Source organism: Thamnophis sirtalis, unplaced genomic scaffold (genome assembly GCF_051295495.1).
Source record: "Thamnophis sirtalis isolate CommonGarterSnake01/CBP01778 unplaced genomic scaffold, rThaSir2_p1.2 scaffold_4, whole genome shotgun sequence".
Taxonomy (NCBI): Eukaryota; Metazoa; Chordata; class Lepidosauria; order Squamata; family Natricidae; genus Thamnophis; species Thamnophis sirtalis.
This window is the reverse complement of record NW_028261384.1, coordinates 294,641-318,877: the sequence shown is the minus strand read 5'-3', so window position 1 is coordinate 318,877 and position 24,237 is coordinate 294,641. Positions and strand designations below refer to the sequence as shown.

General features: G+C 49.9%; 2 protein-coding genes across 2 annotated transcripts; one reads left to right on the top strand and one right to left on the bottom strand.

Annotated features, from left to right (window-relative positions):
- The first annotated feature begins 1,283 nt into the window (after positions 1–1,283).
- On the top strand, positions 1,284–5,000 carry LOC148045678 (GTPase IMAP family member 2-like). Its single transcript, XM_087712283.1, has 3 exons — positions 1,284–1,343; positions 2,204–2,231; positions 3,311–5,000. Exons 1-3 carry the CDS (start codon positions 1,284–1,286, stop codon positions 4,090–4,092), a joined length of 870 nt encoding a protein of 289 aa, XP_087568409.1. The 3' UTR covers positions 4,093–5,000.
- A 7,570-nt stretch (positions 5,001–12,570) lies between these two features.
- LOC106550006 (GTPase IMAP family member 9-like) lies at positions 12,571–21,941 on the bottom strand. The gene is made up of 4 exons (XM_087712298.1): positions 21,808–21,941; positions 21,475–21,590; positions 16,248–16,383; positions 12,571–14,812 (listed from the first exon to the last, which is right to left on the bottom strand). Exons 3-4 carry the CDS (start codon positions 16,264–16,266, stop codon positions 14,154–14,156), a joined length of 678 nt encoding a protein of 225 aa, XP_087568424.1. The 5' UTR covers positions 16,267–16,383; positions 21,475–21,590; positions 21,808–21,941; the 3' UTR covers positions 12,571–14,153.
- Positions 21,942–24,237: the final 2,296 nt, after the last annotated feature.

Here is a 24,237-nt window from a genome sequence, read left to right as displayed (position 1 = left end):
GGACAAACCCCCCTTCGCATCCCTGCCCTGGCGAGCTGGGGGGGGGGAAGCAGCCCACCGGGAACCCACCTGAATCGGAGGGAGCCGGCCAGGCGCTCCGTTGACTCCTGCGTTCCGCGTTCCGCGTCCAACCCCCTGCTCAAGAAGGAGACCATCTACAAGCGCTCAGGATTTGGTTCCCCTCGTGAGGTTCCTTTTATCCCCGGGTGGATGAAGCCTTTCGGGTCCTGCTAAAAACAGGGACTAAAAACCTATCAAAATCCAAACTTCATTCAATTTTTCGATCTACATTTTGCCAAGTGGTTTTCCTGACTTGATCCAGTTTGCGCCAATTGTTGGCCGGGACTCCCAAGTTTCAAGAAGGGGCTGGACGGCCCATCTGTTAGAAATGGCCATATGTCCTCTTTGGGGGTTGGACTAGATGACTTCCAGGGTCCCTTCCAACTCCGTTCCTCTGTCTGAAAGGAAAAGGCTCACCCCGCCCCCCCCCCAAAATAAAATAAACGGAGGGGCTGGGAAGAAGTGAGTGCCCCCCCAGAACGGCTGCCTTGCCCTGCGTGTGAAGGGAACCCCGTCTCCCCAGAAGATCCCCCCTTTGTTAGGCCCAGAGGGGAGGGGTGGAGGAGGGGCGTCCTCCGCTGGGGAGTTGCGTAATCATTAGGGGGTGCCACCCCCACATTCATTAACAAACAGGGGCAGGCTGGGTGCGCCCCCTCCCCACCGCTCTCTAAGCATTCTTCCAAAGGGCAGGGAAGGCGGGAAAGCGAAAGTGAAAGTCTCCGAGCGGCAGCGCTGCTTGGAATTCACGTGATTGAAGAAAAGAGCCCGAAACGACACCCCCACCCCACCCCCACATCCCACCCGCAGGAAACGGGCGTAGCGCTTTGTCTCCAGTGATCAGGTTTCCTGCTTCAGCAAGTGGTTGGACTAGAAGACCTCTACGGTCCCTCCCGACTCTGCTATTCAGGGGTCGAGCGGAGCTTCTCTGCAGTGCTTTCCGCCCCCCCCCCTCCCTGAAAATAGCCGCTGGAAGGTAAGTCCGCGCAGGAGAAGGAGGCGGCGGGGGGGGGAGGAAGGGAGGGAAGGAAGGAGTGCACCCCCCCCCATCCAAAAGGAAGCAAAAGCAGCGCCGAAATGCTGGGGAGAAGAGGGCTGCCCTTGGGTCCGTGGGCAGATGGAGGGGGGGGGAGTTGGAATAGATGACCTCTGAGGTCCCTTCCAGCTCTCTTCTGATTCTGGTTTCTTCTCCCAGCCAAGCCAAGGGAATCCGCCTGGAACCAAGGATGACCTACCAGTCAACTATTAAGACAGCCGGGGTGGATCTCGGAAGGGCTTCTGAAAGGGTTTGTGTGTGTTTTTGTCTGTGTGAATATTTTGGAAAGGGGGAGGTGCTCAGAATCCCCCTCCCCCAATACCCTCCAGGCCCAGTGTGGGATTAAAGTAGGACGTAAAGTGAGATTTGGACATTAAGTGTGAATCCTACTGGGTCAGGCTGGACGGCCTCTGGGGGCCCCATTACTCCTATATTAAAAAGCCACATAGGCAGAGATGCAGCTTGGAAGAGAACAGGAAGCGGGTGCCTAACCGCAGAGTTCAATAGTCTCCCAAGACCACAGGGGTCAGCTAAAGTTCGCTTAGAGACTCCTACTCAGTACCTACAACAAAGGGAGAAGTAAGTAAGGCTTCCTCCTCAAGGGAACCACTAAGAAATGAGTTGTTTCCGTGTTACGCAGCCTTGGAGAATGTAGAAGAACGCCTGCTTCGATGGTGAAGGCGGTTCAGGACTGGCAAAGTCAGCTATTTCGCTAGTTTTCTGAACCTGGCTGCCAAATAAACTTTTCCTGCATCCTTAGAAGTCTAAAGCCTGTCATTTTCTGCAACAGGATTCCCCCCCCCCCATCCTGCTCTCAACCAGCCCCCTTCTTCTTACGATAGGCAACAAGGGAGGTTCTGCTGCCAAATTATGCAGTGGCCCTCCCCCAAGGAATGGGGGTCCCCCAGCCCCACTTCCCCCCTTCCCTCCCTGCCCCTCCTCTGCTCCTTTCCTGGCTCCCTTCAGGGACTCCAGAGCAGCTTCGGGGCGGGGCCTTGAATGGGGTGGGGGACCAGGCTGTGGTTTCTGGGGAGGGGGCCGCTGACACACCAAGCCCCCCCCGGGTGTCCAGAGCCGTGTCTGACCACTGTTTCCTTTCTGCTCTTCAAGGAAGCCATGGATGAAGACTCCATGCTGGGTAAGTGAGGAGGCCACGCCTGGAATTTGAGGGGGGGGATTAGGGGGGTAAACACACTTGGAGAGCCAGTGGTGGGTCTCACCAGGTGGTTCTCTCCCCATAGCAGGCAGAGGGAGCCTTTGCTGGCAGGCCCAGAGAAGGGCTGCCTTGAGCCCTCTGTGGAGACCCCTTCCCCACTCCTGAGCTGCCCCCTCCCACCTTCCCTGAGGGTCCCTCTGCCCACCGAAGTTTCCCTCCAGCCTCCGCCCACAATCTGCTAGCCTTTGGACTAGCCCCGGACGGCGTCTGTTCCGGGTGGGGAGGAATGCAGGGCAGCCACGGAAGGCAGCCATCTGACTGGTGGGCTGGGGGGAACAGGCAGGCAGGAAGAAGGGGCTGCCCAGGGTCACTTATGGGGAGGGGGGGTTGGGCCTTGGATGGACCCATTTCAGCAAAGTCTCTGGATCAACTGGAAAGGATCCTTCGCGATTCCCCTACTCTACATAGATTGTCCTCCCTGAAGGGTTGATCTCACTGTGCAAAACAAACCAAGGTGCAAATTTTGGGGGGAGACCGGGAGGATCAGTCCTAGTTGGTCAAGTTTGTCTCTTTAACCTGCCCTCCCACCCCAAGCTCAGTGGGTCAGAGATCCTGGCGCAGCCCTTTGTCACTGGTCTCGAGTCTTTTTCGGGCCACTCAACTTGGACCCAGCGTTGCTGGTGATGACCGGATGCAGTGGCCATATTCGGATATATGGTGGTGAGCCGCTGAGGCGGGGCTCACCCTTGGGACCCAGGCTGCCTTCTGAAACCAGAGGGTAGTTTTGCAATTTTGGGTTTAATTCGTGGGGTTTTGCTAAACGGGGGTTTTCCGTGTTGTGAGAATCTGCGTGGCTGAGCAGCCCAATTTAGCAATTCTGGTAGAGTCCCAAAAAAACATCATTGAACCATGTTAGAGCAGCGGTGAATCTTTTCCAAAATCGTCACCATTTCCAGCCATCTCAATAATGACCCAGCATTGTAATACAGCCCCCTGTTTCTTCCCGGGCAAATAATAAATGTCTCAATTCGTTTTTGTAATGTCATCTTCCGAACTCTCAGATACAGTCTCCGAACTCCTGCTGATTCTGGTCGGAAAGTCCGGAGGCGGGAAAAGCGCTACGGGCAACAGCATTCTCGGTCGGAAGGAGTTTGAGTCCGTTGTGGCAGCAAAGACGACCACCCTGCATTGCCAAAAAGGGCAGGGGGATTGGCAGGGTAGGCCAATCTCTGTAGTCGACACACCGGGCATTTTTGATTCTGAAAACTATGATGAGAATGTACGACGGGAGATCATGGCTTGCGTGGAGCTCTCCCGGCCTGGCCCCCATGCCCTGATTTTGGTGAGCCAGGTGGGACGCTTCACCACCGAAGATGCGACCGCCGCTAAGTGTGTCCGGGATATCTTTGGGGCCGAGTCCGCCAGGCACACAATCGTCCTGTTTACCTGCGTGGAGGATTTGGGCGGGACCCCCCTGCAGGAGTACATCCAAGAGTCCAACAACAGGAATCTGCGGGAAGTGATTCGGCAGTGCAGGAACCGCGTCTGTGGGTTCAACAACAGGGCCGAGGGAGACGAGCGGAAGAAGCAGGTCTCAGTTCTGATGAAGAAGGTGGAGAAAACAGTTTCAGCGAATGGGGGCAGATACTACACCAACCGGCTGTACCAAATAACCAATGTTCGGGATGAGGACGTCAAAGCCTTCCTGCCCAGCAACAAAACAGACAGACAAAGGGTGGGCCAGAGACCCTGGAGCTTCATCGAAATTGTCACAGTGGCTGTGTCATGTTGCTTGTTCGTGGCCATTGTGATTGCCATTATTCTCATGGCCCAGTATTTGTGAGAGGACTTCTCCTTTGTACCTCTGTAACCGTCTGGTTTGGGCCCGCAACCAAATAGGACGGATACAGACGTCGATACATAGGACTGCAGAAACAACAATCGCAACCAGCCTCTACTGTTTAGTGAGGACCTGTATATCCCATGGGTCAGAAGGAGGGCTGTGAAAATATCTTCAGACCCCTCCCATCCTGGGCAGAATCTGTTTTGATTTCTCCCCTCAAGGCAACACTATAGGGCAGGGGTGACAAACTGGATTTCTTCGAGGTCTAGATCAGCATTGGAGTTATCCTCAGTGGGCTGTGGGGGGGCGAGACACCAGAGACTCTTCCTGCAATACCCTGCCAGCCAAAATGGGGTGCGCAAGGGCCCGGGTGCACTCCGTGTTGGCTGCCAGAGGCACTGCGGGCTGGTCCTTTGCTATTTCCAGGCCAGTCCCGTGGGCCAGATTTAAGCACCGCGCAGGCCAGATCCGGCCCACTGACCTTGAGTTTGACACCCCTGCTACAAGACATTGCACACCCAAACAACTAGATACAGGGAGTTTCCCACGCACCCACTCCCGTGCCATCACTCTGCTGAACAACTGATTCCCACAACAGTGTCAAAATACTTAGTCGGTCTTTCTTGTCTTTCCTATTAACTGTCTGCTTATCTTCTTATAATTATAACTTTATAGCTTATATCTCACCATTTATATTGCTTTATTTAGTATCTTATCAGCATTGCTGTCGATTGCCTGTTTAGCACCCTAGGACTATCACTGAGTGTTGTGTCTTATGATGATTTTATTGTATGATTCTGGTGCTTAATCACTTATTGCTTGTATGTACTCTGAGAGCGTCTGCACCGGAGACAAATCCCTTGTGTGTCCAATCACACTTGATCAATAAAGAATATTCTATTTTGTTCTGTCCTATTTTCTATTCTGTTCTATTCTGTATTCTACCCTGCCATATTCTTTCCTTATTCCTTTTTCGTTCCAAAGTTTTAGGAGGGAGCAGATGATGCTGTGTTTGGGTGGGGGAGGGAGGGAAAGTAGGACAGTGAGCACCCCCCACTTTGATATCTTCCCTCCGGGGGTGTCACTTTACATCTTCCTATCTTTTCTCCAAAGAACAATGATTGTGCCTCGAGGGCTTCCGGCCACGGATGGGAATATCTGTATCCCAGGATAATGTTGCAGGGGACACATTGACCGATTTCTTATCTAAAGAGGGAGAGAAAATCTTTCCACTTCCTAATCTGAACTCAGAATCGCTTGCCTGCAAAGTGACAATCCCAAAGTCTTCTCACGTTATAATTTATAAATTCTAAATTATTGGGCGAGCTGAACCTGAAATTTTACTCTACGTAGATGATACCTCTAGATTTACCGAAGGAGCAGAAAAAACTCCTCGTCGCATTTCACCAAAACAAAACTCGGGCCTCTCTTTACCACCAGGGGTCTCCGAACATGGCCGCTTTAAGAGTTGCGGATGTGGACTTCCCCTCCCACAATTCCTCAGCCAGCAATTTTGGAGACCCCTGAGTTGGGAAAGGGAATTTCCCTCCTTGTTTGGGAGGTCCCCCTTCACAGCTGCCATCCTGGGCCAGGGAAGTTGGAGGGCGGGTCCTACTCCAATCAAGCAGAGACAGCTGAAATTTGTTCCCTACAGGCCTAAGAAGTGGCTACTACAAGGACTAACAGACAAGGGCATCCAGTCTGGGCTCACTCCCAAGCAACTCAGATTTGCAAAAACCAATAGAGGAGACCCAGAAGCTTCCCACCCGCATCGGGGTCTGCCCTGCAGGAAATGAGAGGTGTGTAGATCATGCAAAATGGGGCAGGATTACCATCCGATTTGCCAAACTCTTTGGGTCCCTGGATAAAAGCCTCACTGGAAAGTGTGGATCTACAGCCCCACCAGCCTCAGACGAACCCCAGAGGTCTGGGAACAGTAAACTGAGATCCGTAAGCAGGTGAGCTTGGCGATTCCTGGATCCCCGGTACAAGCAGGATACTACAATAGATGCTGTCAGACCTGCCACCACTTAACACCACGAAATAGAAATGATCCTCAGCTCTTATTTGTTGAGGAAGGCATTATCTGATGAGAAATGTATTATGGTAATGTAGAGACGGAACTGAGGATCACGTGCCAAAATCCCTAGGTTCAAGTTTTCCTTCTCTTAACTGCCTCTCCTCGCTGACCCTGCTCCCATTACAGATTAGGTTCAAGCAACACGTTTTCAAAAACTTCTCTCCGGCAGAAAAAGCGGAACTTATTGGTGGGGTGATACTGAATGTATATATGTAAAATGAATGCAGAATGATTTATGTTGTTTAAATTCTGTTAGAAGGGAAAGCTGGATGAGATAATTTTAAAACGGAAGGTAAACTGATTTTTGTTGAAAGTATTATTTGAATATGTGGAATGATCTATGCTATCTAATTTTTATTAGAAGGGAAAGCTTGGTGAAATTACTTTACAAATTTGGATAAATGTTTATCTGAATACAAGGATAAGGAAGAGGAACAGGAGAGTCTACAGGAGGTCGGGGTAAATAACAAAGAAGCAAGAGACGAGAATAAAATATAGATAGAATGACTTACACTATTTAAGCATAGATAAAGATGGGGGGCTGAGCTTAACACAAAGAGTTTCTTTTTTTTCTTTTTTTCTTTGTTCTTTTCTTTCTTTCTTTTTTGGTTTTTTTTTTTCCTTTAATATATTATTTTTATTTTTAATCCATATGAATATAAGATACTTTAGATAGAAGGCAGTGCCAGGTGTGGGCCCTGGGAAGTCGGGAGGAGTAGGGATGGGGATTTTTGGGGGGTGGGTGGGTGGGTGTTAACATAGTCTCAATAAGAACAAGAATGCACTTATATACGGTTGTTCTTTTTTTTCTCCTTTTTTTTTTTTTACTCTTTTCTTTCTTTAAATTTTTTTTTTCCTTGGTTTATTTTACTTCTTATCAGATTATAATAAACAACACTTGAATAAAGGAATACACCAAGGAGGGAGGTAGAGGGAAAGAGGAGGGAGGAGTAAGGAAGGAGTAAGGGGAATGCAAAGAGGGTGTGTTGGGAGTAAGGGGAGAAGGAAGGTTTGAGGGGAAAGGGAAGTAGGAGGGGAGCGTTAGAGGGAGGAAAGGAAAGTTGGAGGGGGTGGATGGGGTGTATGGAGGATGGAAGTGTCAGGTGGGGCTGTGAATGATGAGTTGTGTTTTCTTTTTATTTATTTTTTATTTTATTTTTTTTATTTTCTTATAGCAAATACTCTGTATATAAGTGATTGTAAAATGGAATGTGAAAATGAATAAAATATATTTTGAAACAAAAACTTCAAGTATTGGTCGATACGAAGCTTTATTCTCCACCCATTCGCCTCCCAATTGAGTGTCCTTGAAGCACCATCTCAGGGAGACACAGTGGTTACTTTCACTTTCCCTCCACAATCTGCCCTCCCAGAGTCCAGGGCAAGCTGCATCCTTAACCCATTTTTCTCCCAGCTGGGTAACCTTTGGGGAGACGTTGTGGTTACTTTAGCTTTCCCTCCAGCACTCACCCTCCCAGAGTGCAGGACAGACTGTCACTGCATGGTAGTGAAGCTCAAGTGTAAGGAGCGTATGATGGCAGCTGATAGATGCTCACTTGGGACCTTGGGACATGTGCAGGCCGCAGGAAAGCTGAGTCAGTGGGCTGAGGTGGGCAGCCGCAGGTGGCTTGTCTTAGTGCAGCTGTACCGACAGCGGACGGAGGCAGAGGTGCAGTGTGGAAGGCAGGCGATCACAATGCACAGCAAGGGACACAGGGAAAGAGAGAGACACAAAAACAAGCCTCCCATAGCCGCTCGCCCAATCCGGCCCATTGACTTGGTTTTCCCCTGGCCTGTGCGGCATGTCCGGATTGCCTGCCTATCACCCCCACCACCCCTGTGCCACTGAGTGCATGCCACTTAGGGAATCAACTCTGGAGGGTCTCTAAGTTCTTACTCCAGACTCCAAATGGTAATCCCTCCCCAGAGTAAGTAAAGCCCATCGAACCATGAAAGCCTCCTTTTCCCAGGTGGCCCAATTATGTTCCGTATCAGACAGTTTGTGAGACGTGTATGCAGAAGGTTGTAGAACTCCATCCTCATTGGCCTGCAACAGAACTGCCGCCACTGCCGCCACATGAGCATCACCCTGCACAGTGGATGGCTTGGAGGGGTCAGGATGTTTCAATACCAGTTCTTGGGCGAATAATCTTTTTAAGAGTTGAAATGCTTGCTGACAGGCCAGCGACCTCCGTATGGGCTGACCTGGTGGTGGCTTCCAAATTAACCATTTGGTGTTCAATAAGTTCATTAGGGGCAGAACTACATGGGCAAAGGACAGGATGAATTGGTGATAAAAATTTTCAAACCCCCAAAAGCTTTGCAATTCCTTTGGGGCTTGACAATCCATCACCGCCTTTACTTTTGCTGGGTCCATCTCTATACCGTTAGATGATATTCTGAACCCTAAATAGTCCAGTTTGGTTTTGTGGGTTCACCGACAAATGCGCGCTCGACAAATGCGCGCTCGACAAAAGCGCACCGACGAAACCGCGGGGAGAAAACCGCAAGTTCAAAATCGCGCTGACGAATGAGCGCAGAATCACGCCGACAACAGCGCACCGACAGAAGCGCACTCTAAACCTAACCCTAAAGGTAACCCTAAACGTAACCCTAAACCTAACCCTAACCCTAAACCTAAACCTAACCCTTACCCTAACCCTTACCCTAACCCTTTCCTTAACTGTAATCACGCTTCTGTCGGCGCCCTTTTGTCGGCGTGCCTTTGTGGGCACGTTGTCAACGTTGCGGTTTTATCACCGCGGTTTTGTCGGTGCACTGTTGTCGGGCGCGCATTTGTCGGGTCACGGGTTTTTTGGAATTCACATTTTGATAATTTCACAAACAGCTTGGCATCCCATAGTTTTCTAAGTACTTGCTGGACATGCTCTTCCATTGTTTAAGTGTATATCATTATATCATCTAGGTCAACAAAGGTGTTATAAAGGTGTTCATGCAGGACTTCATTAATCAGCTGCATGAATACAGCAGGGGCTCCTTGTAATCCAAAGGGCATGACCTTAAACTAATAGTGACCTAACGGACAATTGAAAGTTGTTTTCCATTTGTTGCCTATTTTGATCCAGATCCTGTAATAGGCCTCCCTGAGATCCAGTTTAGTGAATAAGTAGCCCTCTGCTAATCGGGCCAACCTCTTTCATCAATGGAATCTGGTAGAGGTGCTCCTCGCAAACCGCATTGATACCTCTAAAGTCAACACACAACCTTAACCCTCCATCTTTTCCCCCCCGAAACAGCACAGGATTGTCTATGTGTGATCAGGCTGGTTGTATAAAACCCCGCTTAAGATTTTTTTTATATATGCGCTCACATCTCACTCAATTCCTATGGGGAGGCAAGGTATCACAACTTGCTCACTGAGCAACTCCCTTAGATCATCATACACTAGCATACATACATACCTTTGTCAGACTCCAACCCCATGGCAAGTTGTTCATGTGGAGGTCGGTTAGGGCCAAGTCCGATCCAAGGATGCCTACTACCTCCCCTCCACCAAATAGTGGGACCCAAGTTGTCTAACCAAGCTAAGCCCAATACAACCTCCTCGGTAATTCCCGGGAAAATCATGAAACGTATGACCTCCCTATGTGGCTCTATTTCCATCGTGACCAGCTGGCCCCCCAACAAACAGCCATCCATTTGTTCAAAAGGTATGGGCTGGGATAGTCTCCTCACAAGTAGTCCCCAACCTAGCAGCAGTATCAGCACTTATAAGACATCTAGTGCATCCTGAATCTATTAAGGCTTTGTACTCCCAGCAGGTTTTTGCTTTTAGGGTAACTGGCAAAAGGAAAAGTTTGATAGCATTGCACACCGTAGGGCCTTCCTCCTCTTCATCACTCTCACTGACCAGTACGCCTTTGATAATGATGGGTATGCCATTGCCCTGTGGTGTTTGAGCCGCTTGCTGTGCTCCCCTAGAGGACTCCATGGGTTTCCACACACTCTTCCTCACCATCCCTGGCCGAGTAGCAGGCTTTATGTTTGGTGCCTGTACAATCACCTCTCCACATCCCACAGCCCTATGATCCAGTTTTCCACACCAGAAACACAACATCAGCATACAAGGAGGTCCAGTTCTAACTGGCATTGCAATAGAAGGACTTGTTGCTATCAGTGGTGCTGTCGACATGGCAGGGATGATTTTAGTTGGTTTTTCACGTGGTCTTTGACCCCATCGCGTCCAACCCATTTTCAACCCATCATCAACTCCATGCAACTCAGTCACCACCTGGAACCAGTCTATAAGGCGAGGTCTCAGGCCCCAGTATACACAGGCTCTACTTAACCCACAGTCGAGACCAACCTTGAACTGATATACGACCAATCTCTCTGGCCAGCCCCTGACCTTCCCAGCAAGTATGTAATCAGTCACTGGCCTGCCCCTCTGTTTGACTGCCAGCAACTCTCCCTACGCCCATTGTGCCCTACTACTACCTTCAAATCATTCCTGGAGCACTGCCCAGGAGTAGGCCAATGTTTCCCAGCTCTCTGGCATGGTCACTATGTAGGTTAGCAACCCATTCAGCCACCTCCCCCTCCATGTTTGCCACTACGGCCATAACCATAGACCACTGTGATATGTATAAATGTCTGTAATTATCCAGATGGTTAATAACTTGTCCAATGAAAAGGACAACCTTATCTGGGCTTCCATAAAAAGATGCTCTGACAGCTGGTAGAACGCCCAGCGGCCTAGGCCAAGGAGGCCTTGCTGAGGAGCCCTCATATTCCCTCTCCCCTCTGGCCATACCTCAACTGTCATAGGACACGACCCTCCATGCTGTAGCTTGCGCTGCCGGTCTCTGTTCCCCAGTAACCCCCTGGCCTAATCCATAGGGTGGTATCACTCCAGGGTGGTCCCTATACCAGCGGGACCCTTCATCTGAGGCACATGTCTCAGATGGGGACAGATGGGGTGGCTCCTGCTCTCTACACCAACCACCATCAAGAACCGGCTCCTTCAACCTGGGCGGCCCAAACATTTGTTTTATAACATCCAGAGTTTGATTACCTAACGCAGTTGAATAACTCTATTCGTCTTCCGAAATCCTTCTTTCTCTCCATTGCGAAAAATGTCCTCCAGTGGGCATGAGGGTAGGGGGCCCCGCATACGCTTGAAACCTTCAGGGCCCAGAGGACCTGGCAGCCATCCACTTACGGCACCCAGACCTTGCTGCTTACCCAGCAGCACCCTCCTGCACCCCCAATCGAGGAGGCTTCTGGCCTCTCCTTGAGCCATACTGCCGGGCCCAATGGAGGCGTAGGCAAGGCTTCTGGGGTAGCAAGCTCTGCGGGCGCTTCTGATTCTGCTTGCTCAGCCATCTCTAGACCAGGCTGCGTCCCCTCAGCCATGCCGAAATAGGTCAGGTTCCGTTCAGGCAAAGGAAACCAAGAAGACAACCAAGCAGGTAGTTCCCGGTAAATCTAATCTTTATAAGCCTGTTCGCGGCCCAAGTCACGGAACGCCCCAGTCACGATTCTCCCCACCAGTGGAATGGCAGCCCCAAGCCAGTGAGACCGCCGCGGCTGACACCCTGCTCCATGCACAGATGCTGGACGGAGGGTTCATGGCAAGGCTGCCGTGAGGATTTTGGCATTTTGGCAGAACTACAAAGTAATAATAATAATAATCACAATAACAAAGGATTAAAAAGAAAATAAGAATAGAATTCAGAATAGAATTCTTTATTGACCAAGAAAGAGTGAATGGACACACAAGGATTTTGTCTCCAGTGCATAAGCTCTCGGGGTGCCTACAAGCAACGATTGATCATGATTATAATCATAAAATACAACCATCCTAAATCATAAGATGCAACATTCAGTGACTAAATAAAAGCAATCAACATAAATCATGAGATACCAAGAGCAAAATCATGGTCGTAGGAAGCCAAGGAAATGGGTGATAGGAAAGATGAGAAGGATAATAGGGGATGCAGCCCTTCTATCATAGGTGGTTTGACATCCCAGGGCATAAGGCAGGGTTGTGAGAATTGGTTGTTTAGCAGAGTGATGGCAAGGGGTTTGTGTGTGTGTGTGTGTGTGTGTGTAATGCCTTTGGACATAAGTCGCTTGGTGCGGGAGTTGGGCTGAGCTCCAAGCTTAGCAATTTGGTTGCAGAAGTGTCGTCACCATTTGAGGAGACGCCGTCGATGCACTTTGAATTGTGAAAACTCTCTTCTTGGAAGCTTCCGGTGATGACGCTCCCACAACTACTGAAGGCAACTACTCGTCCATTGGTTGATTGTTCTCACTGTCAGAAAATGTCGCCTTATTTCCAGGTTGAATCTCTTCTTGATCAGCTTCCATCAGCCATTATTCCTTCTCTGGCTTTGGGGAAATAGCTTGAACCCTCCTCACTCTGGCAGCCCTCAAATATTGGAAGGCTGCTCTCCTGTCTCCCCTGCACAGTTCCTGCAACCGTTGTTCTTCCTAGGTTTCAGCCTCCAGGCTCCTAATCATCTTGGCTGCTCTTTTCTCTGCACTCTTTCTGTCTAGAGCCTCAACCTCTTTTTTTATAGAGTGGTGACCAAAACTGGATGCAGGAATCAAGATTTTTCCGGCCGCCCCCCAGGGCCATTCTTCAACTTCCCATCTGTATGCATTTGTTGTTGTTGCGAATGAACAAGACCCATCGCCGTTGTATTCGTTAACAAACTTGAGTACTTTAAGAGAGGGATCCTTTGTGGGGACAGAGCGAGAAGGTAATGGGGAGGCCAGGAGGGACATGATAGCAGCCTTCCAGGACTTGAGGGGACCAAAGAAGTGGGGACCAACTTACCGTATTTTTCAGGCTATACAATGCACCTTTTTGCCTCCCAAAAGGGGGTGAAGATGTCAGTGTGTCTTATGGACTGAATAATGCCGAAGCCCCGTCCTCCCGCCAGCCATTTTTTGGCCTCTCCACGCTCCGTTTCAGGTCTCCTTTTGCCCATTTGGGGGGGCTTTTTTTGGCCCGTTTTTAGGCTTTTTTTTTGGCCCTGTTACTGAGGCTTTTTTGGGGCCCTGTTTTTGAGGTTTCTATGAACCCATTTTTGAGGCTTTTTTGCCTCTTTTTTAGGCTTTTTTTGAGTTCATTTTTGAGGAAAAAATGGCCTGGAAAAAGCCTCAAAACGGGCAAAAATACCTTGAAAACAGGCTGGAAAAAGCCTTGAAAAAGAGGTGAAAACCCCTCAAAAATGGCCTGGAAAAAGCCTCAAAATTCCCCCCAAAAAGAGCCAAAAATGCTGCGCACGGAGGCCCAAAAACTTTTTGTTGTTTTCCTCTGTCTAAATTTAAGTCCGTCTTATACCGAAAAAATACGGTGTTCTCCAAAGCACCAGGAGGCAAGGCGAGAAGCAACGGATGGAAACTCATCCATGAAAGAGGGGGTTAGACTAGAAGACCTCCAGGGTCCCTTCCACCTCTATTCTGATTCAATCTAGGGGGATTCCCAGTCCTCCAGGTCTGTCAGCCTCTGTTTTGCTTGCTACGCTTGCTTGCTATCGGCTGCCATAGGAACATGGGGGGGGGTGCATAGTTTTGGGGGAGGGAATTATATTGTACTGGAGGAGTCTTGTTCTCACCACCTTCCGCGCATGCTGGAGGCTGATGTGTGGACTTGCTCAAGGCCAACCGTCTCAACTTGCACCCCACGTGACACCTTAAGGGGCTGCAGATTGGACTGTGGGTTGGGGGATTGGGGGGGGAGGGTGCTGGGTAAACGTTTGATGTGTAGATGTTCCCGCCTTTCTGGCTCAGATCTTGCTTTCCTTTTGCTGCTTTCACTTCATGTCTAGTAAAAGTACTTTATCTCTATTAAAATGGAGTTGAGGTTTTCCACTGGCTTATTGAAGAAGAAGAAATACCTTGGGGGGGGATGAAGCAGCCAAGGAAAGCCGTGCCTGTCTGCGCTGACCCAGGTGTGTTTGAACGGCATCCCCCAGGGGTCTCTGTCGGTGATGAAGACACTCCGGGATCAGAGGAGGGTACATGACCATCCAGGCGCCTTCTTCTTGTCCTCCTCCAGCATCTCTTTGGTGTAATAGGGCTGCAGCCAATTCTCCCCCCTGAGGCCATCCACCATCCGAATCAGCTCGTCCACCTGATCCTGCCGTTCCTTCCCTTCCGCCTTGTTGTTGAAAGCCAGGCACCGATTCCCACAACTCTCGATTTGCTTCCTCAGAGGCTCCAGGCTTTCGTCTCCCTCGGACAGCACCTCTTGAAGAGGGCGCCCCTCCAGGTCTTCTTTGCGGGTGAACAAGACGACCAGGTAGGCCTTGGCCTTCAGGCTGAAGATGTCATTGATCAGCTTGGCGACCTTGATCTCCTCCTCACTGAAATGGCCCAAACGGACGACCTGTATAATGACGTGGGGACCCGGGGAGCAGAAGCTGACGCATTTCTTAACTTCCTCAATAATCTCTGGCTGCGTGGACTTTGTATCGAAAAAGCCCGGTGTGTCGATCACAGCCAGTGTCCTCCCATCTGGCAGGACGCCCTTTTCCTTTTGACATCTGACGGTGACGGATGTGGCCTGCATCTTGGATATAAACGCTTTCCTCCGTAAAATGATATTCCCGGTGGCACTTTTCCCGTTGCCCGTTTTGCCAACCATGACGATCCTCAGGTCTTCAACTGAAAGAGAGAGAAGGGACAAAGGGGTCAGAGGCTGAAGGGGAGGGAACGGCAGGAAGGGGGCAAGCAGCAGGGAGAAAGCAGAAGGGCTTAACACGTCCTTTCCATCCGTCTCTCCACAAAGGGAAAAAACAGCCCCACCGGTCAAAAACAGGATTGTTAAAAAACAGACTAGAAATAAACATTAAAATAGGCAAGAAAATGATAAGAGAACACCTTAACTAATACAAATCTGCACAAATAGAAATCAACAGGATCTTCATCAATAGAAATCACCGGGATCTGATGGATTACACCCCAGAATTCCGAAGGAACTGGCTGATGTGATCTCAGAACCATTGAACCATATTTTTCAAAGATCCTGGGGCACCAGGGATCTCCAGGTTGGAACTGGAGGTTGGAACAGAGCTGGTGTGGTCCCCATCTTCAAAAAAGGGAGGGAAAAGTAGATCCAGGAAATTGAAGGCCCATCAGCCTTACATCATCATCACCTGGGGAGATTCTGGAAAAGATAACCAAGCAATGAATCAGCCGAGAGGTAAACGAGGTCATAACCAAAAAGCCAACAGGGGGTTGCCAAAAACAGACCATGATGAACAAACCGTAGTGTCTTCTTTGACGAAGTGAAAAAAATTCGTGGACCCCAGAAAGGCTGTGGATATAATTTACCGGGACGTCCGTAAGGCATTCGACAGAGTAGACTGCAAAGCTAGAAAAAAATTGGGATAGACAGCATCACCCCCAGATGGAGTTGTAAGTGGCTGGCAACCCCTACACAATGAGTAGTCCTTAAGTGGTACTACGTCTACATACAGTAGAGGGAGGCAAGCAGCGGGGTACCGCAAGGCTCCGTCTTAGGCCCAGGACTCTTCAACACCTTCATAAATGACTCAGCTGAGGTGATGGAAGGGGAACTCATGAAAGGAGTTCAATCCTAGGTAGAGGCAGATATTTCTCTCTCTGCACACGATCAGAATATATCTGCTGCAAACTCAGCATTGGCAACAGGAAGGGCATCCGGCCAGTAAACACTCAGCTGCGTTCAGCTGCCCTGACTCCACCCTGCAAGGGATTACGGCGGGGTCATCAAACTAAGATGGCAGGTAGCAGAGATGGCCAAAATATCAGCATACTTGAAGGACCATTCAGATGAGAAATGCAAGTTGGAATGGAGAAGGTGGACTGATTATATTCAAAATAAATATCGGAGTAAGAAATTTCAGTTAGTGTAGGATTGTTAAATGTTTATACCCTGTATTTTGCTCTGGGAGGTTGGGGGGAGGGAGGGTTGGAGGGGGCGCGGGGTTGGGCTGGAGGGAGGGAAGGGGAAATACTTGTAAAATCTGTTAAAACTCTTTAATAAACAAAAACCTAAGATGTCAGGAACAGCCAACGCTCTGGAAGGGAGGCACCTCCCACACTAACCGAGGTTTACCTGACTCAGCTGCGCCCATGTTGCTCAGATGCTCCTCCTGTCGATCTTCAGGGTTTCTAACGGGAAGAGCAACCCAAGCAGGGAGGGGGGGCTTTCCGAATCCTCTCCTGGCAGGAAGGACGTCACAGGAGCGAGGCTGAAGGTGCGCGAGAAAAGAAAGGGGAGGAGAGGTGAGCCTGGGCTGTTTTCTGGATTCTTCCTGTTCTCTTTTTGAAGACCTCCATTTTGCAAACAGAAATACCGGTACTTCGTTATGACCACAACTGAGTTCAATGCTTCTGTCGTTAAGTGAGACATTCGCTAACTGCGTTTTAACCCCATTTTAGGGCCTTTCTGGCCACCGCTGTTAAGTGAACCCCACAGTGGATATGTCAGTCCCCCAGCGGTTAAGTGGACTTTGCTTGTCCAAAGGAATGCAGCTCCCTGGATGTAAGTATGAACCCAGCGTCAAGCATCCGAATTTTGATCCCAGGATGATGGGGAGGCTACAACAGTCATACATGTGAAAAACAGTCCCGTCAATTTTTCCAGGGCCTTTGTAACTCTGGACGGTCACGGAACGAACGGTCGTAATTCGAGAACTGCCTGAAATAATGAGAAAGGCATGTGCTTTAATAATTTGATGTGTTTTTCCCTGGCTTGAATGTATTTGTAACATGGAAAACGTTGCCTGTGTATTTATTTTTAAGCTAAATCATCCAGCAGGAATAAATATGGCTCTGATCTTAACTTGCTTTAAAGACGAAACGGAGCCCGTTGCGTGGTGGCCTAGAGGCGTGGACCTCTTGCCTCGCAATCAGGAGGCTGTGAGTTCAATGCTGGGTAGAAGCAGATCTTTCTCTCTCTGGACGGGTTGAGAATATATCTGATGGATATAACTCTGCATTGGTGCCAGGAAAGGCCACTAAACACCCTGCTAGCTCCATTCAATGGCCCAGACTCCACCCCAAAAGGGATTACGGGGCAGGGAAAAGCCTGTGTTCTGGTGGTCAGCTTCCCTCTGCCCCCAGGAGCCCCTTCCTTCTTCCCCCTCCCCTCCCCAAGGCTGCCAAGGGAAACCGCCCCTCCCCGTACAGCCTGAAGGGGCCAGGTCAACGTAGCCTGAAATGGCCGGAGGTGCTTTCCATAGAGCAGAGGTGTCAAACTGGATTTCTTTGAGGGACGGAGCAGCATTGAAGTTCTCCTCTGTGGGCTGGTGAGGGAGTGGGGTGAGCGGGACGTTCCCTCCTGCAGTACCCTGCCAGCCAAAACAGGGTGCGGGGTCTGCTTGCAGCCCCCCTGCGCCTCATTTTCCCCCTCTATGGCCTCCTGCAGCACTCTGTCGGCCGAAAATGGGCTGCATGGCACCCTTTAGGCCCATTTTCCAGCTGTTCCCCCCCCCCGTTTTCTGCTCATTTGGGGGGCATTGTTCACCCCATTTTTCAGTCATTTTTTGTCCCGTTTTCTGCCTATTTTCCATGGTTTTTCTCCCATTTTTGACTGGCAGAGTGCTGCACGAGGCCCTCCGGGGGGGAGCGCAGGGGCCATTTTAGCCGCCAGAGGCACCAGCTGTGCGATCCTTTGATATTTCCAGGCTGGCCCTGCAGGCCGGATTTAAGTACCCTGCAGGCCTTGAGTTTAACAAGCCTGCCGTGGAGACGGCCAAGGTGCCTGACAGGAGGAGAGGAGGTTGAAGAGAGAAGATCTGCACAGCCGCTTTCCACCTCCTCAGTGCAGAGCAGCCTCTCATCCCCACAGACCCTCAGTGGGGGAAACACAGTGATTTGGACTGTAATAGACCTGTTCTTCAAACAGGCACACTTCATACCCTGCAGCGGACTACCCTCAGCTCACAAGCTGGCCAAACTGTTCCTGAAGCTCATCTACCACCTGTATGGTATCTCAAAGAATTATTTCAGACAAAAGGGTCCAGATCAAGGCCAAGTTCTGGAAGGAGTTCCTGTGCTCCATTGGGTCATCTCAGGGCCTTAGTTCAGCTTTTCATCCAAGCACCAATGGGGCAGCAGAGAGCCTAAACGCCATGGTGGAGCAGTACCTGAGGTGCTACGTGAACTATCAGCAGTCCAATTGGGCAGACCTCCTATCTTTTGCTGAGGTTCCGTACAATAATGCTGTTCACGGTAGCACAGGACTCACGCCATTCAAAATAGTGAGCGGTATGGACTTTGTCCCAATGCCTGGGTATCCAAGCGATCCCCCCTCCTCAGTCAGCTTGACTGATTGGATATCGATGCTGAAAGCAACCTGGGAAAATGTCAAAAAAGCACTGGCTAAAGTGGCACAAACCTATAAGAAACAGGCAGATAAACACCGGGCTTCACAACAGCCATTCCGGGTGGGAGAGAAGGTTTACCTCTCCACAAAATATTTGAGATTAAAACTCTCTAGCAAGAAACTGGGGCTGAAGTTTTTGGGACCATTCCCCAGAGTAAAGATCATCAACCCAGTCACGGTGCAATTGAAACTGCCTCGATTGCTGGGGAAGATACACCCGGCGTTCCATAGTAGCCTCTTAAAACCCATGGTCAGATCCACTCTGAGACCATTACCCCGGGAGCGCCTGGGCCGTGTGGCCATAGGGGACCAAACCCATTAAGAGGTTAGAGTCCTTGATTCGAGGTGGCACAGGAAACAACTCCAATACTTAATCAAGTGGAAGGGCTACCCCTTATCAGAGGCATCTTGGGTAAAAAGTAGGAATATCCAGGTTGATCGCCTTATAGCAAAATTCCATGCAGAAAATCCAGGCAAGCCTAGGGGAGGGATGCACCCCTAAATTATATATCTGCACTCAAATTGTTTTTGTTTCACACAGGTCGTTTTCGGGAAGTGAGGGGAGCCGAATGTCAACTTGTAAATCATTTCCATGACTATTATCGTTAACATAGAAAAGGGAGGAGAATTCCATGCATACTTTCAACCAGAGTCGGCTATCATATTTATGCAGCCGTTGTGTGGGGTGCAAACTTCACAGCCTGCTGCAGCACCTCATCAGTGGATATAATTTATGACACAGACTGAGGGGAGGGGAGAGACAGGGGTAAAGTTCAAACACCATTAACCAGATATCAGATTCGACTCCGGAGAAGAACATGCCAAAATGTTGGTCCTAATAAAAGACTGGATTTCTTTTGAACTTTGTCTCGAGGCTCCTAAATTAATTAGGGCATCTTTTGGAAACTTCACACCGGGGAGCCATCAGTGCCCCAGAGCACTGGGCCCCCCAATCTTTCTCTCCATGAGTAGGTTGCAGGCGGTACACCCTGGCACAGACGTACCGGAGCCTGCCCAGAACACCAGATACGGTTCCTGTACAGTGCTCCAGAGGGCCCATCCGCTTGCCCGAGCTCCTTACCGTGTTTCAAAGCTTTTGGCGCTTCTGCGCACGTGCATGGTGAGTACAGTGCCTGTGTGATGCTCCGCCAAGCAGCTGGAGCATCACAGAGGCTTGCAAAAATGTCATTTGCAGCTACAACCCATGTGTGTGCTGCGTGTGTATGCGCACACGCAATACACGTCCATGTGGGTGACGCCGGGCCCTAACTTGAGGATTGCCAGAATTTAGGGAAGGAAGAGCTAGGTTGGCTAAGGAATGGAGCTGCCGATATTAAAATGGGGGCCCGGAACACCGAAGGGGAGGGGGGGTCCTTCGCCTATCCAGGTTCCCCTCCCACACACAAACAGAAATGGAAAACCATAGCCACTTCTCTCGCTGGAAAAGAAATCTGGCGATGAAACTAGGATATTATGGGCTGGGAAATCAGACACAGATTAACAGAGTTGGATGGGATCTTGTAGACCTGGGTTGACGAACCTATGGCACTGGGAGCCATTGGTCAGGGTACGTGAGGCGTTGCTCTGTCAGCTGGCCAGCTGAGTTCAACCATTTTTAAAGCCATTTTTCGCCCTCCCCCGGCTCCAGAGGCTTTATAGGAGGCTGGGAAGGGTGAAAGCAGCCCCCACCCCACCCCGGAAGCCCTCTGGACGCTTCAGGAGCTTCCCTGAAGCCTCTGGAGCGCAAAAAAAATGGCCCTACAGGCAAACCAGAAATTCAGGAACGATTGTTGGGGAAGATACACCCGGCGTCCCTGAAGGCTCCGGAGGACAAAAAACGGCCCTACGAGCAGACCAGAAGTTCTGGTTTCCCCCTAGGGCCCTTTTTTTGCGCTCGAGGCTTCTGGGAAGCTCCTGAAGCTTCTGGAGAGCCTCGGGAGGGGGGGTGAAGGCTGTTTTCCCCCTCCCCAGCCTCCTATAAAGCCTCTGGAGCCTGGGGAGGGTGAAAAAAGAATGCAAAAAATAGAGGCGGGGTCATGTCTGTCATGCGTGCATGTGCGCTGGGGTGTGTGTTGCACATTGTATTATGGGTGCAGCATGCCCGTATCACACCCCCCCCCAGTGCCCACCCCCGCTTATGGCAGGCGAGCCAAAAAAAGGTTCCCCATCACTGTTGTAGGTCATCAGAGCCGAGGTGGTGCAGTGGTTAAATGCAGCACTGCAGGCTACTTCAGCTGACTGCAGTTCGGCTGTTCTAATCTCACCGGCTCAGGGTTGACTCAGCCTTCCATCCTTCCGAGGTGGGTAAAATGAGGACCCCGATTGTTATTGGGGGCAATATGCTGACTCTGTAAACTGCTCAGAGAGGGCTGAAAGCCCTATGAAGCGGTATATAAGTCTAACTGCTATTGCTATCTAGTCCAACCCTCCCCCCAAGCAGACCCCCTACAGCATTCCTGAGGGATGGCAGCCACAAAAGCATTGCGAAATCAGTCAGATCTTTTCCTCTATGCCAAAAATAAAAATAGAAATTAGCGTCCTGTTCCGGGATAGTTTAACCATTTGGGGTTCATATAGTCTTTCTGTTGTTAACAGCCCAAAAGGAACACAAAACGTTGACAAAGCAGCTGGACCTCTTGAGGACACAGAGCAGAGGCCCCTCCCCTTCACTCTTCTCTCTCCAAAAGAGGCTCCCTCCCTCAGGAACATCTCCACCCCCCCCCGCAAAGAAAAGGAGGGAGTCCGGGCCGCCTGGTGCCCTCGGAAGCGGCCCAGCCTGGAAGCAGGACAAGGCGGCTGGCAGCGGTTCCCCCTCCCCTGTGCGCCCCCCTCCCGCAAGTTGCAGGACGATCCGACGTGCCCCTAGGTGGGAGGGGGAGGACGGACAACCCCCCCCCCTTCGCATCCTTGCCCTGGCGAGCTGGGGGGGGGAAGCAGCCCACCGGGAACCCACCTGAATCGGAGGGAGCGGCCAGGCGCTCCGTTGACTCCCGCGTTCCGCGTTCGAGCGAGCAACCCGAAGAAACAACGGACGCTTCTAGCTTCGTTCTCCGCGCTTTCGCTTTCGCCCTAGGCGGGTCAGAAAAAGAACAGAAGAAGAAAAAAGTCCCTTACAGAATTACAGAGTCGGAAGGGACGTGGGAGGTCATCTAGTCCGACTCCCTGCTCGAGCAGAAGACCCTCTACAATCGCTCAGGATTCGGTTCCCCTGATTCGATCGCTTTGATCCCCAACTGGATGGGAATTTCGGTTCCGACCGGCTAAAAACATATATATATATATATACCCAAATCCAAATTTAGCTCAGTTTCTCCATCTACGAATTTCGGCGAGTGGTTTTTCCTGTCGTGACCGCGTTTGCGCCAATTGTTGGCCGGGTCTCCCAAGTTTCAAGAAATATCCCCCCCCCGCCCCCCTAGGCATTCTTCCAAAGGGCAGGGAAGGGAGGAAAGCGAAAGTGAAAGTCTCCGAGCGGCAGCGCTGCTGCTTGGAAATCACGTGATTGAAGAAAAGAGCCCGAAACGACACCCCCACCCCACCCCATCACCACATCCCACCCGCAGGAAAGGGGCGTGGCGCTTTCTCTCCAGTGATCAGGTTTCCTGCTTCAGCAAGTGGTTGGACTAGAAGACCTCTACGGTCCCTTCCGACTCTGCTATTCAGGGGTCGAGCGGAGCTTCTCTGCAGTGCTTTCCGCCCCCCCCCCTGAAAATAGCCGCTGGAAGGTAATTCCGCGCAGAAGGAGGAGGCGGGGGGGGAGGAAGGGAGGGAAGAAAGGAGTGCACCCCCCTCCTCATCCAAAAGGAAGCAAAAGCAGCGCCCAAACGCTAGAGAGAAAGGGGCTGCCCTCGGGTCGTGGACAAACGGCCTGCCTGCCTGTATTGAAATAGGGGTGGGGGGTTGGACTAGATGACCTCCAAGATCCCTTCCAACTCCGCTATTCAGTGTGCGGTGGGGGGGGGGTGTAGGCTCAGTCCTTCCTGGGCCCCTGGAAGCCGCTGGAAGGTAAGTCCGCGCAGAGGGGGGGAGGGGGGAGGAAGGACAGGAGTCCCCCCCCCCCGTCCTCAGCTGGAATTTGTTCCCCACAGGTCCACAGGCAGATGGGAGGGTCTTTGGCTCTGCTTGTGGAGAGGGAGGCGTTTGGTGTCTGCACAAGGGGAGAGCAGTGATAAGGTTTCCTCCCTGAGCAGAAGGTTGGACTAGATCAGTGTTTTTCAACCGTTTTTGTGCAAAGGCCCACTTTTTTCATGAAAAAAATCATGAGGCACACCACCATTAGAAAATGTTTAAAAAAATTAACTCTGTGCCTATATTGACTATATATAAAGTAATTCTCCCACGGCACACCTTACACTATGTCACGGCACACTAGTGTGCCGCGGCACAGTGGTTGAAAAACACTGGACTAGATGACCTCCGCGGTCCCTTTCGACTCTGCTATTCAGGGGGCGAGTGTGGCAAGTCTGCAGTTTTCTTGGACCATCCCCATCAAGGCCTCTAAAGGGGCAGAGTCTGGACGATTGGGGGGGGGGCAAAGCACCCCCTCCCTCTCCTGGGGAAGCTGCCCTACTGACAGGCCAGGAAACCAGGAACATTTGGGGAGTTCAAAGCACTGAGGTGCCTGCTTATACTCAAGACCCGGCCAATGAACGGTCCGAACTGGACTGGAGTTAGGAGCGGAGCGGAGAGAATAGAATATGGAATGGAACAGAACGGAATGGAATGGAATAGGAGTAGGAACGAGTCTGGCCAAAATATATCCAAACTTAAATCCAAAGTGTTGGAAATATAAACAGGCGCTGGGCACCTTCTGTCGTGCATGGCAGTTATGCCCGAAAGCAAAAAAATATTGGACTAAAATGCAAAAATGGTTAGAGGAAATGACAAAGACCCAAACGGAGCTGAAAGCAGAACTGCTCCTTCTGGGGATTATTAAGGGAACGTATAGGAAAGAGATCAAATATTTAATTTGGCACTTAATTACAGCAGCGAGAATAGCGCTCGCACAATGTTGGAAAAACGATACAGGCCAACAGGCTGTTTGATAATCCAAAAGATTCTTGACTGCACAGAGATGAATAAACTCACCTTGGAGTTGAGGGACAAGGAAGACTCAGAATATTACACAGTTTGGGAAAAACTGGTACCAATGGATAAATAATAGGAACATTCAATGTTCAGCTTAGAAACATAGATTTATAGATAGAGGAATAATTAGGAATATATAAAAACGTATTTGAATGGTAAATGGTTATGTTAGTACTGTCAAAAAGGATTGGAACATACAAAACTATTTTTTTTTATTAAATGTTTTTTAATTTTAGTTTAAAACGGGTACAGCATCTTTCTTAATATATCAATCAATTACAGATAAGTTTTGGTACATCTCCTCCACAGTCAACCAACATAGCTCATATTAACTCAAGCATTATTATATATCCATTTTCATTTAACTGTAATTATTATTTAGAAATATTAATAAAAGTAATAATCTTGAACAATACCTGCCCACACCGATGGGAAGGGAGAAAGATAAAAAAAAAAGAAAAAAGGACAAATAGAAAATAAAAATTAAAGTAAAAGATAGTAAATAATACAAAAAAAGACAAAAACGACAATCAGGAAAACAAAACAAAACACAGGTGTCTATTATGAAAAAAAAAGAAGTATATCAACTGGTTACAACATGTTTTGGTGCTTCTCTTCCGTTAATTCA

Bases quoted from the DNA above. Each gene is read 5' to 3' on its own strand.
- LOC148045678 (XM_087712283.1), top strand. From the start codon at position 1,284: ATGACCTACCAGTCAACTATTAAGACAGCCGGGGTGGATCTCGGAAGG. The intron at 1,344-2,203 runs GTTTGTGTGTGT...CTGCTCTTCAAG, and splicing joins TCGGAAGGGCTTCTGAAAGG to GAAGCCATGGATGAAGACTC. The intron at 2,232-3,310 runs GTAAGTGAGGAG...CCGAACTCTCAG, and splicing joins GGATGAAGACTCCATGCTGG to ATACAGTCTCCGAACTCCTG.